The sequence below is a fragment of the Bos grunniens genome, chromosome 5, assembly GCF_055505025.1.
Source record: "Bos grunniens cultivar Pamir isolate PY7600 chromosome 5, Bosgru_T2T1.0, whole genome shotgun sequence".
NCBI lineage: Eukaryota > Metazoa > Chordata > Mammalia > Artiodactyla > Bovidae > Bos > Bos grunniens.
In genome coordinates, this window is record NC_141169.1 from 90,165,480 (window position 1) to 90,179,056 (window position 13,577).

The window sequence follows — 13,577 nt, forward strand, 5'->3', positions numbered from 1 at the left end:
AGAACTGAGAAAGATTTGGTTCTCCAATCTTTTCAGGAAGAAAACTTTTGTATAGGTCAGATATTCTTTGTTGAGGAAATTCATTAACATGAATTCAAGCAGTTTTTCTTCCTCAGAAGAAAACTGAGAAGGGATCTCCATAGGTGATAAATGTAGATGCATCATTAATAACTTAGAACAAACCATCATATCTTTTCAAAATGAGCATGGTCTCTAAGAATTTTATCTTAGGTCTAAATATAGTTTCGTTCGTATTCGCTTGGTGCCTGCTATACGTCAAATTTATAAAATTAATATTCTTCAGAGAAATCTCAAAATTGAATTACTTCCCCTGGTCAAAATCGAAAGGTTTACCTGAGGGGCGCTTGTGGCAACCAGGAAAGCATTAGTCCTTCCCGGGTGATCATAGTCATGCATGGCTGCAGCCACATACAAGGCCATCAACTCCAAGGCAGGGATATTTCCAGACAAACATCCATATTTATCATCAGGCACATTATACATTTTTGAGAATACATATCCCATATGGCCATGTGTAAATCCACTGTCAGAATCTGAGAAGAGACAATGAAAATAATATAGCTTTGAAGAAAGTAGTAAACTGATGTCAGTTATGTTCACTTCTTTATTTAAAAAGCCACTCTTCCTTTCCCATAGTTTACAAGGGAGCATAGAGAACTTAATATGTACCTGAATCGCTTGCTGATCCGTGATCATTAATCACAGTTGAGAGGCCTGGAATAGGTTGTGTCGTGAGATACCAAACAGCATGTAAGACATCCGTGGCATGGATTCTGTTGTGGTCTGTAACCAATGCAAAGGAACAGGCATGCATCTGTGAACTCTGGGGTCCGAGGACTAAGAGTGCCACCTACTGGACAAACGGTTTAGTCCTTACATTTAAACAACCTGGGTGAAAGTCAGCCCAACATTCTAGGACAAATACTCTGTGATTGCCCTTCCGTTTCTCTACAACATTCATAGTAACAAGAAAAACAAACAAACAAACAAAAAAAACAACTTACAACATTCATCACACATGCAGATGTCCTAAATGAACAAAATCTGTGACCAGCATCCACCTAACATAAATAAATTTCACTAAATAACCCAACATATACAAACTCACTGTGCGAATCCACGGCAATGTTTACTCTTGTCCTTATGCCCATGTTCCTGTGTAAAACTACGCAGAGGACTAGAACAAAAGGCCCATGATACACTTAACCCAGCTCAGACCAATGGTTCATACCACCCAGTGTCTCTTTTCTGATAAATAGCACTCAAATATAACCTCTGAATTGAAAATAGTGCTATTCTTCTGTATCAAACTTAAAACACTGTAAGAAAACGAGTAACGTTTTCTATATGTATTAATAGATAAAATCCACAAAGCACATCAAAACCAAAATCAATTATGTTCTCTGATCTAGAAATTCTGGTTTGGGAATAAAGTTCTAGGAAATACAGAAAGAGAAAAAATTGAAACCTCTTTGTACAATAACATAAGGGGTTGAGCCATCCTGAAGTGTATAAATCTACAGGGCAACCAAGTCCCCCAGTTAAAATGTCCTTATCATAGCAATAGGGTTCTATTTCTACACGTGTGGTCTAGCTTCTATGGAACCATGACCAAAGGCCCACTGTGTTCCTGGCTCACCTTCGTCAGTCCATTTTTTCCGTGTTTTTCTCTTATCTGACCCTTCAGAATACTTCACTGATTTGGTATGCTTTATTCTAAGTATGCTAACTTCATACATTTTATTCCTAATGACCAACCATGATATGATTTCCTTCTATAAGGTAATAGATGACACCTCTGAATAGCACTCAACAGATGAGGAGAAGCAAAAACAGAAGAGAACAAGCAGAATAATAACGAAAATTTGAGAACAACACCTGTTCTCTGATCAGGGAAGAAAACAGAAATTAGGACATCTGTGTTGTTGGTGGCACACAGGAGCACGTAGGAAGATGGTGTGCGTTTTCCTACATTTCTGGCAACTTTAAGTGAAGACACATGGGTAAATCTTGGGTAAACACTCCAGAAACTCAGTGAAGGGTTGAGGGAGGTCTTGAGAGGATGTTTTCAGAAGAGCTTTGAGAAGCAGACCTCCTAAGTTCTGGAGTGGTAAACGGCAAACCTTGTTCACTGTATCATTGCCAAAGGTGAACACTGATATTACCAAGTCTCCAAAGAACACTTTTATTCAAACTGGGGTCTCTATCTCCATGTATGGACTATCGCAAATGATTTAAGACAATTACATTTTAAATCTATATCTGTGCCAGTGTACAAAGTTGATCATGCTAGAAGTCTCAGGGTCTAGGACATATCTGATTTTATCTCTGCCCTGACATTTATTACCTGTATTACTGAGTCATTTCAAACATTGTCTCACTTCCTTATCTTAAAACATGGAGACAATAATAGTGCCTATTTCATAGTACAATTTTGAGAATTACAGAAGGGGACCTATTTTAAAGTGGCTGTTGTATAGTAAGCTTGTGATTGATGTAAATATCATTACCTAAAATACATGATGAAATGGTTAGATGGCATTACTGATTTCATGGACATGAGTTTGAGCAAGCTCCAGGAGTTGGTGATACACAGGGAGCCCTGGCGTGCTGTAGTCCATGGGGTCGCAGAGAATCATATATGACTGAGTGACTATATGGAACTGAACTGAAAATACGTGATTGCTGTTATGACACAATGATGGATTTGTAAGAATAGAATTGAAGAGCTAAAAATAAAAGCTAAGCTAAGCCATGGAGGAGGGAGAAGGCAGTGATGACCCACCAGAAGAACATGCAACCTGGTCAGAGGGTTTCCGGGGCTATGATGGAAGAGAGTTTCTGGGTTAAGTTCTTTACTCTTCCCTTGTGACAAGCGGGGAAAATTACTATGTGATGTAACTACCATTACCACTACAAGTCAGAGAAACCTGTGCATGTGCCCAGCATTACAAGGTGGGTGGAGGCGGTATCAGGGTATTGACTGTGTCTCTTTGGGATGAAAAATAGACAACACTAAGTCAGGTGAACTTGTAGCTCTTGAATTATACTGCTTACTGGCCTGTTCCCCATCCCAAGGTCCAAGTCCAGAAGGGTTTATAGCTTGTGTATGTGTGTGTGTGTGTGTGTGTGTGCGTGCTTATGCTTAGTCATTAAGTTGTGTCCAATTCTTTGTGACCCTATGGACTGTAGCCCAACAGGCTTCTTTTCCCATGGAATTCTCCAGGCAAGAATACTGAAGTGGGTTGCCATGCCCTCCTCCAGGGGATCTTCCTGACCAGGGATTGAACCCATGTCTCTTAGGTCTCCTGCATTGGCAGGCAGGTTCTTTACCACTAGTGCCATCTGGGAAGCCCAAAATTTCATTGAACAAACTATCTAAATAATTTCGTGCTGAAAATGTAAAAAAAAATAAAGCTTGTCAAACACATTTTTTGAGGTAAGTAGAGTTGGACTGTGAAGAAGGCTGAGCACCGAAGAATTGATGCTTTTGACCTGTGGTGTTGGAGAAGACTCTTGAGAGTCCCTTGGACTGCAAGGAGATCAGCCCTGGGATTTCTTTGGAAGGAATGATGCTAAAGCTGAAACTCCAGTACTTTGGCCACCTCATGCGAAGAGTTGACTCATTGGAAAAGACTCTGATGCTGGGAGGGATTGGGGGCAAGAGGAGAAGGGGATGATAGAGGATGGGATGGCTGGATGGCATCACTGACTCGATGGACGTGAGTCTGTGTGAACTCCGGGGGTTGGTGATGGACAGGGAGGCCTGGCGTGCTGCAATTCATGGGGTCGCAAAGAGTCGGACATGACTGAGTGACTGATCTGATCTGATCTGATAACCATTTTGGGGCTTCCCTGGTGGCTCAGATGGTACAGAATCTGCCTGCAATGCAGGAGACCCAGGTTTGATCCCTGGGTCAGGAAGATCCCCTGGAAAAGAAAATGACAACTCACTCCAGTACTCTGGCCTAGAGAATTCAATGGACAAAAGAGCATGGTGGGCTCCAGTCTATGGGGTCTCAAGAGTCAGACATGACTGAGCAACTAAAACCTAACTTAATTTATAATCATTTTAAGTAGATACATGTATATGTATAACTGAATCACTTTGCTATACACCTGAAATTAACAGAACTTTGTTAATTGATTCTAAGTTAAAAAGTTTTTTCTATATATGTTTGCTTTTTAGAGGTTAACATAATCTTGATTTAAAAACTAGGTATGAGAGTATATGGGGGAAAAAACCTTCCTTTTGCTTTTGAGTATAGGTTCACAAGTGCTAAACAATAGTTACCCAAACCTAACTCCTTTAATACATATTACATATATTTATATAGATATAGTTATACAGGTGTAATTCTAAAAGGATTACATTGTCACTATCACTTAAGCAGGATGGAAAAATTACCTGCCTTTAAGAAGTCATTAAGATATTTATTAAACACATACTCACACCTACTGTGAGAAAATACTGTGCCAAGTGCTGGTGGTATTGTTGCTCTTGCCATTAATTCTCTGGGGACCACCTCAGGCGCAAAGGCACCCGAGTCAACATAGGGGATTGAGAAGTTTCTATAAGACAGACAAATATGCTCAAAGGCTGCTCTTCTTTTTCTGGCCTTGATAGGCAACTGACAGAGCTATGGAATGCAATCAGAGCTATCCTTATTTTATCATTATTCTTCTCAACCTCTTCCTTCATCGCTGCATTTTGGACAAACCTCTTAATAATTCTCTCACCCACCTGGCAAACACCACCACCCTTCGGCCCCTGCCTCTTGGACAACACATAAACACGCGTGCACATACTAATAACATCACCCGCCTTCCCCTTCCCCAGAACCTGCGTACCCACTCTTCTGTCTTAATAGACCTGTTTTCTCTTTTTCTCCTTTTCTCAAGCACAGGGTTGAAATGAGCTGCTATAGAAGGCTGGGGTTGCCTATAAAATTTATAGGTTTTTAGAACTCAATTTACAGATTTTCTATTTAAAGTTCTCTATGCTCCTATTCACCAATGAGTGAAGCAAAGTACTAAAGAATAGAAATAAGACTTGAAACATTTTTCCCCCCACCTTTGGAAAGTAGCTAATAGTGTAGCAGTTCTGCCCCGCTAGCTTGTTGCATGTCACCTCGGTGGCTACCTTTAAACTCGGTGGGCTCATCACATACGCCTGATCAAACTGAGCTAGACGGAGGCTGTGCTGACTGTGCTCAGTCGAGTCTGACTCTATGCCACCCCATGGGCTGTAGCCCGCCAGGGGACCTTCCCGACCCAGGGATCTAACCCGCAGTCACTTAACTTCTCCTGTTCTGGCAGGCGGGTCCTTTAGTAAAGGTTCTGGGCATAAATGTACAAGCTTTCATACTTTCCCTCTTCTCTTGGAAATTGTTAAAAAGTGTAATTAAAACTGTAATAAAATTTTAGTTTCTAACATTTTAGCTCATTGTCATATTAAGGCTAATCTTGCCTGGAAAATCCCATGGACGGAGGAGCCTGATGGGCTGCAGTCCATGGGGTCGCTAAGAGTTGGAGATGACTGAGCGACTTCACTTTCACTTTTCACTTTCATGCACTGGAGAAGGAAATGGCAACCCACTCCAGTGTTCCTGCCTGGAAAATCCCAGGGATGGGGGAGCCTGGTGGGCTACTGTCTATGGGGCTGCACAGGTTCGGACATGACTGAAGCGACTTAGCAGCAGCAGCCCTATTTTGGTTACCTTTAGGCTTTTTTCATTTAGTTATGGGTTTATACAGAAATATTAGAAACATAGTTCTCTAGGAATAAATGCTAAATTTTTGCACATGTTAATTTTAAATAATGATAAATACAGCTTTTAATAAATATCTATCTTGGTCTAAATTTATAACCCTATAACATGCACAGTATTATGATTTAAAAGTGATCATGAATTGAGTTAAAACTTTTCTGTGAGAAGATGTAAATAAATTCCCTTTCACATCTAACAGAAAAAGCAAAGATATAACAAATTCTTTTCCACATAAAGAACCTGGTATTTCAGGAAAAACATCTGTTTACCTGCAATATATAAATAGGTAATAATAAAATTTAGAATCTGCAAACTTTTTACAGTTAAATAAATACTGGTCAACTTTATGAGTTAATGGAATACTATCTAGAGAAAAGTTGAAAGAGATTTGAACTCAGTGGAACTTGGCAATAGCTGATTATATTATATGGAAATTTAATATTATTTATAAATTAAATTTAAATTTAATCATCAATTAATATTATTTGTAAATTTAGTCTGATGACTAGCTGTTCTTTAATGTTTGCAGTGGCTTCCTTTTTGTAAAAGCTTATTTATATAATTCCTTAAGCTTTGAGAAATCACTAACACTTAGGTCAATCCCTGGCATTCAACCAGGGTAGCTCTGGGAAAGCAGTATTAAAAAAGCAAGGCTTATCTTCAGATCCTTTCAAACTACCCCTTTTTCATAATTCTCTCTCCACGTCCATGGCCCCATCCGCCAGAATTTCCCACGGTGCCCAGAGCGCTTAAATTCCCCTCTCTACTCCACCGTCCTATTTTCTCTGCATTTAGTCTCATATTCTCCCACAAATCTCATTTGTAGATTTAATTCTTAATTCTCCTTCTCTACCACACAACTTGCAAATTCAATAACTCATTCCTCTTTCCTATCACACATCAACTGTGCATTTATATCCTAACGTAGCATGTGATGGCATTTTCAAAACCAGCGTCTTAATAATGAATCACTTGGTTAATGCACTACCCTACTCCTTCTGAACACAGTTGTTCTAGTCTCCATACAACTTTTACTTAAGCTCCGTGCTACTAGAAATAGACATGAGTTCTGGGGTTCTAAAGTTCAAAGTACATACAAGCAAATTTAGAAACTTAAAAGTTAAAACATGATTTAAGTAACACAAGCTCTAGTCAACATACTGTATTTAACTATTTTTTTTCTTTCTATTTTTTCTTTCTAAAGTTCCATGTGATTTCTGTACCCTTCTGATTAGATTTACAGCTGTTTCTCCAGTTTCAAATATTCTGTAGCATGTACAACAATGCTACTTACATGTTCTGATGATACAGAAATGCTACATATTGAAAATTTACTATCTCTTTTGCGTTCCAGTTCCTCATGATTACAAAGGACAGACTTATTTTTGCAATATTCAAAGTTCATAAGCTTGGACCCTTGGCTGTGCCCTCTCCTTTGGTCTTCACATTTTATCTTGATTTTTTAAAAAAGTTCCTAATAATTTCTGCACAACCACTTACAGTTGTATTTTCTTTTTCCCTTTTATTCATTAGACCATCATCTTCCTGTCCCTCTATTCCCAGCCAGGCTTATCTTATACTGAAAAACTTTAATTGTGAGTTAACTCGGCAGATGCTAGAGCAAAGGTTGAGAATTCTACCCAGTAAAAGGAGTATGTCATAAAATGAGCAATAAATTAACATGTATTTATTTAGTACACACTTAAATTGGAGCTACTTATGTGCAAGGCACTATTATAACCCTTTAACAATTATTACATCATTTTATCCTTGCAACAATCCTATGAAGTAGTTATTATTATATCCATTTTACAGATTAAGAAATGAGGCATTTAAAGGTTAATTAAGACCAGGGTGTCCTACAGCTGATTTATAAAGGGACCAGGATTCTAACATAAACTATTATCTCCTAATCACTATACCAGGTGACCATATAGGATGCTTACAATGTGTAATTCTGTGCTAGCTCTTAATTCAATATCCCATTACCCATAGCAAATTTAATGGATTTTAAAAGTATTAATTCTTCTACTTACAAGGAATTTCCCTATAGCCAATCTCCAAAGCATGAAAATAATTCATGAATTCCCTAACTGGAATTTTAAAAGCTTCAAAGAGGCCCATGTCTTCAAAAAGTCTGTATGATACCTGTAAAAGAAAAAGACAAGGTTTTACAAAACATCCCTTGATGTGTATTATACATAAAGAGAAAAATGGGGGAAAAGTATACATTCTATCAACCATATTAATGTGTTGCCTATTGAAACCCTTACTGGAAACAACAGATCAAATAGATATTGAAGACTTCTATGGCCTAGCCCTCTATATAATCTATTTTTAAAGGCAGAGACATAAACCTAAGAAACAGCCAATGAAAAAAATCCAGTATACACTAAAGAAATATAACAAGGTACTAAATTGTGTGTGATATCAATAATAAGAGAATGATACTGAGTAAATTGCTAATTGTATAATATATATGCTAAGTAAAGAATGAGAGAAAGCTTTTATCTGGACTTATTTTATAAATTAAAAAAAAGCTTTCTAGAGGATAAAGAACTGTGCCTTAATGAAGAATAAGGGAATAGAATTAGAAGAAAGAAAAGGGTGTCTTGACTGAAATATATAGAGAAAAAAAGATTTGTTCTAATCCAGTATAAATAAAAATTTTTGAACTATTTTTCCTCATTTGCCATCTCTCTCCTTTGAATATCTATTCTCCTTTTAATTACTTTCATAGCTCTAGAGACTCAAATCAGCTAAATATGTTTGGATGTGACTGGTATCTTTGATATGCAAATTGTAGAGAATGAAAAAAATGATAAAGGCAAAGAAGAGAGTAATTGGGAGAGAAATGGTTATTCACATGGCAGGATGGAGAGCAGCATCATTTACAGTGACCACACTTTTATTTTTAAAATACAATGTGTAAATCAATGATAATTCAATACAAATTTTTAAAAAAGTGGTCTCACTTTATGTCACAAAGACACAGTACTGGTTATAATTCAGGAGACTGAGAAAGAATTATTTATCCTTTAAGTTATTTGTATTCTTGCTTAAGATTCTCAAACTACTTCTTCTAAATGTTTGATAACTTCATAGTTAAATTTCTATTTTCATTATGAACTTTACATCTACTCAAATTCACTAATATTCTTTTATTTGGAGATTTAATTTTCATCAATGACATATATTATGTTTATATTTGTGTACATACATAATACACATTTATGGGACTTCCTGGTGATTCAGACAGTAAAGAATCTGTCTGCAGTGCAGGAGACCCCAGTTCGAATCCTGGGTCAGGGAAGATCCCCTGAAGAGGGGAATAGCAACACACTCCAGTATTCTTGCCTGGAAAATTCCAGTGACAGAGGAGCCTGGCGGGCTACAGTCCATGGGGTCACAAAGAGTTGGACATGACTGAGTGACTAACACACACATACACATTTATATCTAACTGAAAAAGGGGATTTATTCATTCAGTATATGTCTACTGTCTCCTTCTGTTTAAGACAATTTCCATATATAATGCATATATATATATGAAAAAACAAGGAAGCTTTCCTTAAAGGAATTTATGGTCCAGCAGGTGAGGGCAGTAAATTATAGACATAATTAGTAACGTACACACTATGACTGAGCTTCCCCTAGTGGCTCAACCTAAATGCAGGAGACCACCTGCAGCACAGGAGACATGGGTTAGATCCCTGGGTCTGGAAGATCCCTGGTGAAGGAAATGGCACCTCATTCCAGTATTCTGGCCTGCAAAATCCCATGGACAGAGGAGCCTGGTGGGCTACCATCCGTGGGGTCACAAGAGCTGAACAGAACTTAGCAACTAAACCACCACCACACTATGACTGAAAGGGATGTTATATGAACAAAGAAAAAGGGAAGCAGGAATAGAGCTTTGAGTCCAGGAGGACATGGCAATTGCTGTTTTAAATATGGTGGTTAGAAGAGGCATATTCAGGTGAGTTTGAGCAAATAATTGAAGGAGATGCAGAGTGTCGTATAGGAATATCTGAGGAAAGTTTCCTAAGCAGAAGAGAAAGATAGTGCAAAGGCCCTGAGGTATGTCTGCTACACTCACAAAACAGCAAGAAGACCAACATGGTCAAAACAGAATGAATGAGGACAGGAGTAAAATTTAAGTTAGTGACTATAGAGTGGTGTTGACTGGGTTGCAATCCTGTTTCACAGCCAGATTGACCAGTATAAGGACTTTTATACTGAGTGAGGCAGGGAACCTTTGAAGAGTTGAAGCAGGGAAAGTGTCTTTATTTGACTTATGTTTTCAAAGGAGCACTGTGGCTGCCCATTGGGAATAGAGTGTGTATATTATTTACACGCACTTTTTTCACTTTGAAAAAACTATACAGGTAAGTATACTTAATTTTGTCCCTTTTTCTGTGTTACGTAACATCTCCACCTCATCTTTTTTTTTTTTTTTTAATTCTTCCAATTTTATTTTATTTTTAAACTTTACATAATTGTATTAGTTTTGCCAAATATCAAAATGAATCTACCACAGGTATACACGTGTTCCCCATCCCGAACCCCCCTCCCTCCTCCCTCCCCACACCATCCCTCCGGGCCGTCCCAGTGCACCAGCCCCAAGCATCCAGCATCATGCATCGAACCTGGACTGGCAACTCGCTTCCCACACGATACTTTACATGTTTCACTGCCATTCTCCCGAATCTTCCCACCCTCTCCCTCCCCCACAGAGTCCATAAGACTGTTCTATACATCAGTGTCTCTTTTGCTGTCTCGTACACCGGGTTATTGTTACCATCTTTCTAAATTCCATATATGTGCGTTAGTATACTGTATTTATGTTTTTCCTTCTGGCTTACTTCACTCTGTATAATAGGCTCCAGTTTCATCCACCTCATTAGAACTGATTCAAATGTGTTCTTTTTAATGGCTGAGTAATACTCCATTGTGTATATGTACCACAGCTTTCTTATCCATTCATCTGCTGATGGACATCTAGGTTGCTTCCATGTCTTGGCTATTATAAACAGTGCTGCGATGAACATTGGGGTACACGTGTCTCTTTCCCTTCTGGTTTCCTCAGTGTGTATGCCCAGCAGTGGGGTTGCTGGATCATAAGACAGTTCTATTTCCAGTTTTTTAAGGAATCTCCACACTGTTCTCCATAGTGGCTGTACTAGTTTGCATTCCCACCAACAGTGTAAGAGGGTTCCCTTTTCTCCACACCCTCTCCAGCATTTATTATTTGTAGACTTTTGGATCGCAGCCATTCTAACTGGTGTGAAATGGTACCTCATAGTGGTTTTGATTTGCATTTCTCTGATAATGAGTGATGTTGAGCATCTTTTCATGTGTTTGTTAGCCATCTGTATGTCTTTTTTGGAGAAATGTCTATTTAGTTCTTTGGCCCATTTTTTGATTGGGTCGTTTATTTTTCTGGAGTTGAGCTGTAGGAGTTGCTTGTATATTTTTGAGATTAGTTGTTTGTCGGTTGCTTCATTTGCTATTATTTTCTCCCATTCTGAAGGCTGTCTTTTCACCTTGCTAATAGTTTCCTTTGATGTGCAGAAGCTTTTAAGGTTAATTAGGTCCCATTTGTTTATTTTTGCTTTTATTTCCAATATTCTGGGAGGTGGGTCATAGAGGATCCTGCTGTGATGTATGTCGGAGAGTGTTTTGCCTATGTTCTCCTCTAGGAGTTTTATAGTTTCTGGTCTTACGTTTAGATCTTTAATCCATTTTGAGTTTATTTTTGTGTATGGTGTTAGAAAGTGGTCCAGTTTCATTCTTTTACAAGTGGTTGACCAGATTTCCCAGCACCACTTGTTAAAGAGATTGTCTTTAATCCATTGTATATTCTTGCCTCCTTTGTCGAAGATAAGGTGTCCATATGTGCGTGGATTTATCTCTGGGCTTTCTATTTTATTCCATTGATCAATATTTCTGTCTTTGTGCCAGTACCATACTGTCTTGATAACTGTGGCTTTGTAGTAGAGCCTGAAGTCAGGTAGGTTGATTCCTCCAGTTCCATTCTTCTTTCTCAAGATCGCTTTGGCTATTCGAGGTTTTTTGTATTTCCATACAAATTGTGAAATTATTTGTTCTAGCTCTGTGAAGAATACTGTTGGTAGCTTGATAGGGATTGCGTTGAATCTATAAATTGCTTTGGGTAGTATACTCATTTTCACTATATTGATTCTTCCAATCCGTGAACATGGTATATTTCTCCATCTATTAGTGTCCTCTTTGATTTCTTTCACCAGTGTTTTATAGTTTTCTATATATAGGTCTTTAGTTTCTTTAGGTAGATATATTCCTAAGTATTTTATTCTTTCCATTGCAATGGTGAATGGAATTGTTTCCTTAATTTCTCTTTCTGTTTTCTCATTATTAGTGTATAGGAATGCCAGGGATTTCTGTGTGTTGATTTTATATCCTTCCACCTCATCTTTTTAAAAATACAATAGAAAGTTAAGTTTGTGGTTTCTGTCATATTTCATAGTTCTTCTAGTTATTTTCTCCTTATTATTGCTTTAAGCTATATTCGAGTCCTTGTTTATAAATACCCAGTGGATTTAACTATACATGTTACTGCAATAAAAATTATTTATAATAGCAGCAGCTATTGACACACACATATACTCACTATTCTGTATAGATATATATGGCATTGAATAAGCTTGATGCCTCCTCCAAGTACATATATTTACATATATTAATTACTTATATTAATTAATCCATGTAGCATCTTATGAGATAGACACTGTTACTTATTACACTTGAAAGCAGAGGACTCTAAGGCACAGAAAAGTTGAATGACTTGTAAAAGATCACACAGTTGACACATTATCAGACCAGAATTCAAGTCCAACATTATGGCTTCAGACTGTGTGCTCTTAACTGTTTCATATCCTATCACCATTATTTGAAAAGCAATATTGTTAGGACTGTAAATGACTAAAGTTTCCCATTATTCTCTTAAAATATTTGAAAGATGAATTGAAAAATTCAGACAAGACATTTTTAGGGTATGACTTTCAAATAGGAAAGTTTTCACTGAAGCTGTTATAAATCAACAGGCAATGATCCAAACTCATAAATAAAGAAAAGTCACTGTTAACTGGGTAAATATTGGTAACCAAAAAAAGTAAATACTCTTCCCAAATCTGAATGATGTCCTTTTAAATTTGTTAAAATAAACATGATAATCATCAAAAAGGCAGGCAGTACATTAAGGCTGAGAAGTCATTTCCATTGCACATATGTCTCTTTAAAAGTCTTTTGAAGTGAGACTTTTTCTGTGTAGTCTCAGCCAGAAGGTGATTTCTTGGAATGTTCAAGTTAATTCATTTCAGCTGTTCTAAGGCCTTATAAAGTGAAAAAAAAAAAAATGCCTTTTACACACTGAAAATTTCATGGTTTTTGTGCTTATAAACTCAAATCAGAGAAAAAATATCATAAAGTTCTACTTAGCAAGGCAAATAAAGTTGCCTTTTCTCTGAGTTAAATAGTTGGTTTTATAGAAAAATTGAGACATTGTAAACCATGTAGTTATTTATTTTGAAAGATAAGTGGAAAAAAGATACAAAAATCTAATTGCTATTTATATCTAATCTTCTATTGTCTATTTATATTCACAAGTTAGAAAATATTTTGTGGCAAAACCTGTCAAGTTGCTCCCTTCCGTCACTCCCCCAACCCCCAGCCCTCACAGAATTTCAAGGGGAGCCAGGTTTCTGCAACACTATTTAGTACAGTCACTTGTACTGTAAAACCAGT

The 13,577-nt window shown here is 37.4% G+C and overlaps 1 protein-coding gene across 9 annotated transcripts in view; it reads right to left on the minus strand.

Moving 5' to 3' along the window:
• PDE3A (phosphodiesterase 3A) overlaps window positions 1-13,577 on the minus strand; it is a 379,994-nt gene that overhangs the window by 22,277 nt on the left and 344,140 nt on the right. For 6 of the 9 annotated variants that reach the window (XM_086404060.1, XM_086404059.1, XM_086404066.1 and 3 more), the window contains 4 exons: window positions 7,829-7,940; window positions 1,130-1,198; window positions 691-804; window positions 355-554 (listed from right to left, as the gene is read on the minus strand). In XM_086404060.1, coding sequence (XP_086260186.1) covers window positions 355-554; window positions 691-804; window positions 1,130-1,198; window positions 7,829-7,940 — 495 coding nt within the window. The remainder of the gene's footprint in view (window positions 1-354; window positions 555-690; window positions 805-1,129; window positions 1,199-7,828; window positions 7,941-13,577) is intronic. The other 3 variants (XM_086404062.1, XM_086404061.1, XM_086404068.1) reach the window with 1 other exon arrangement.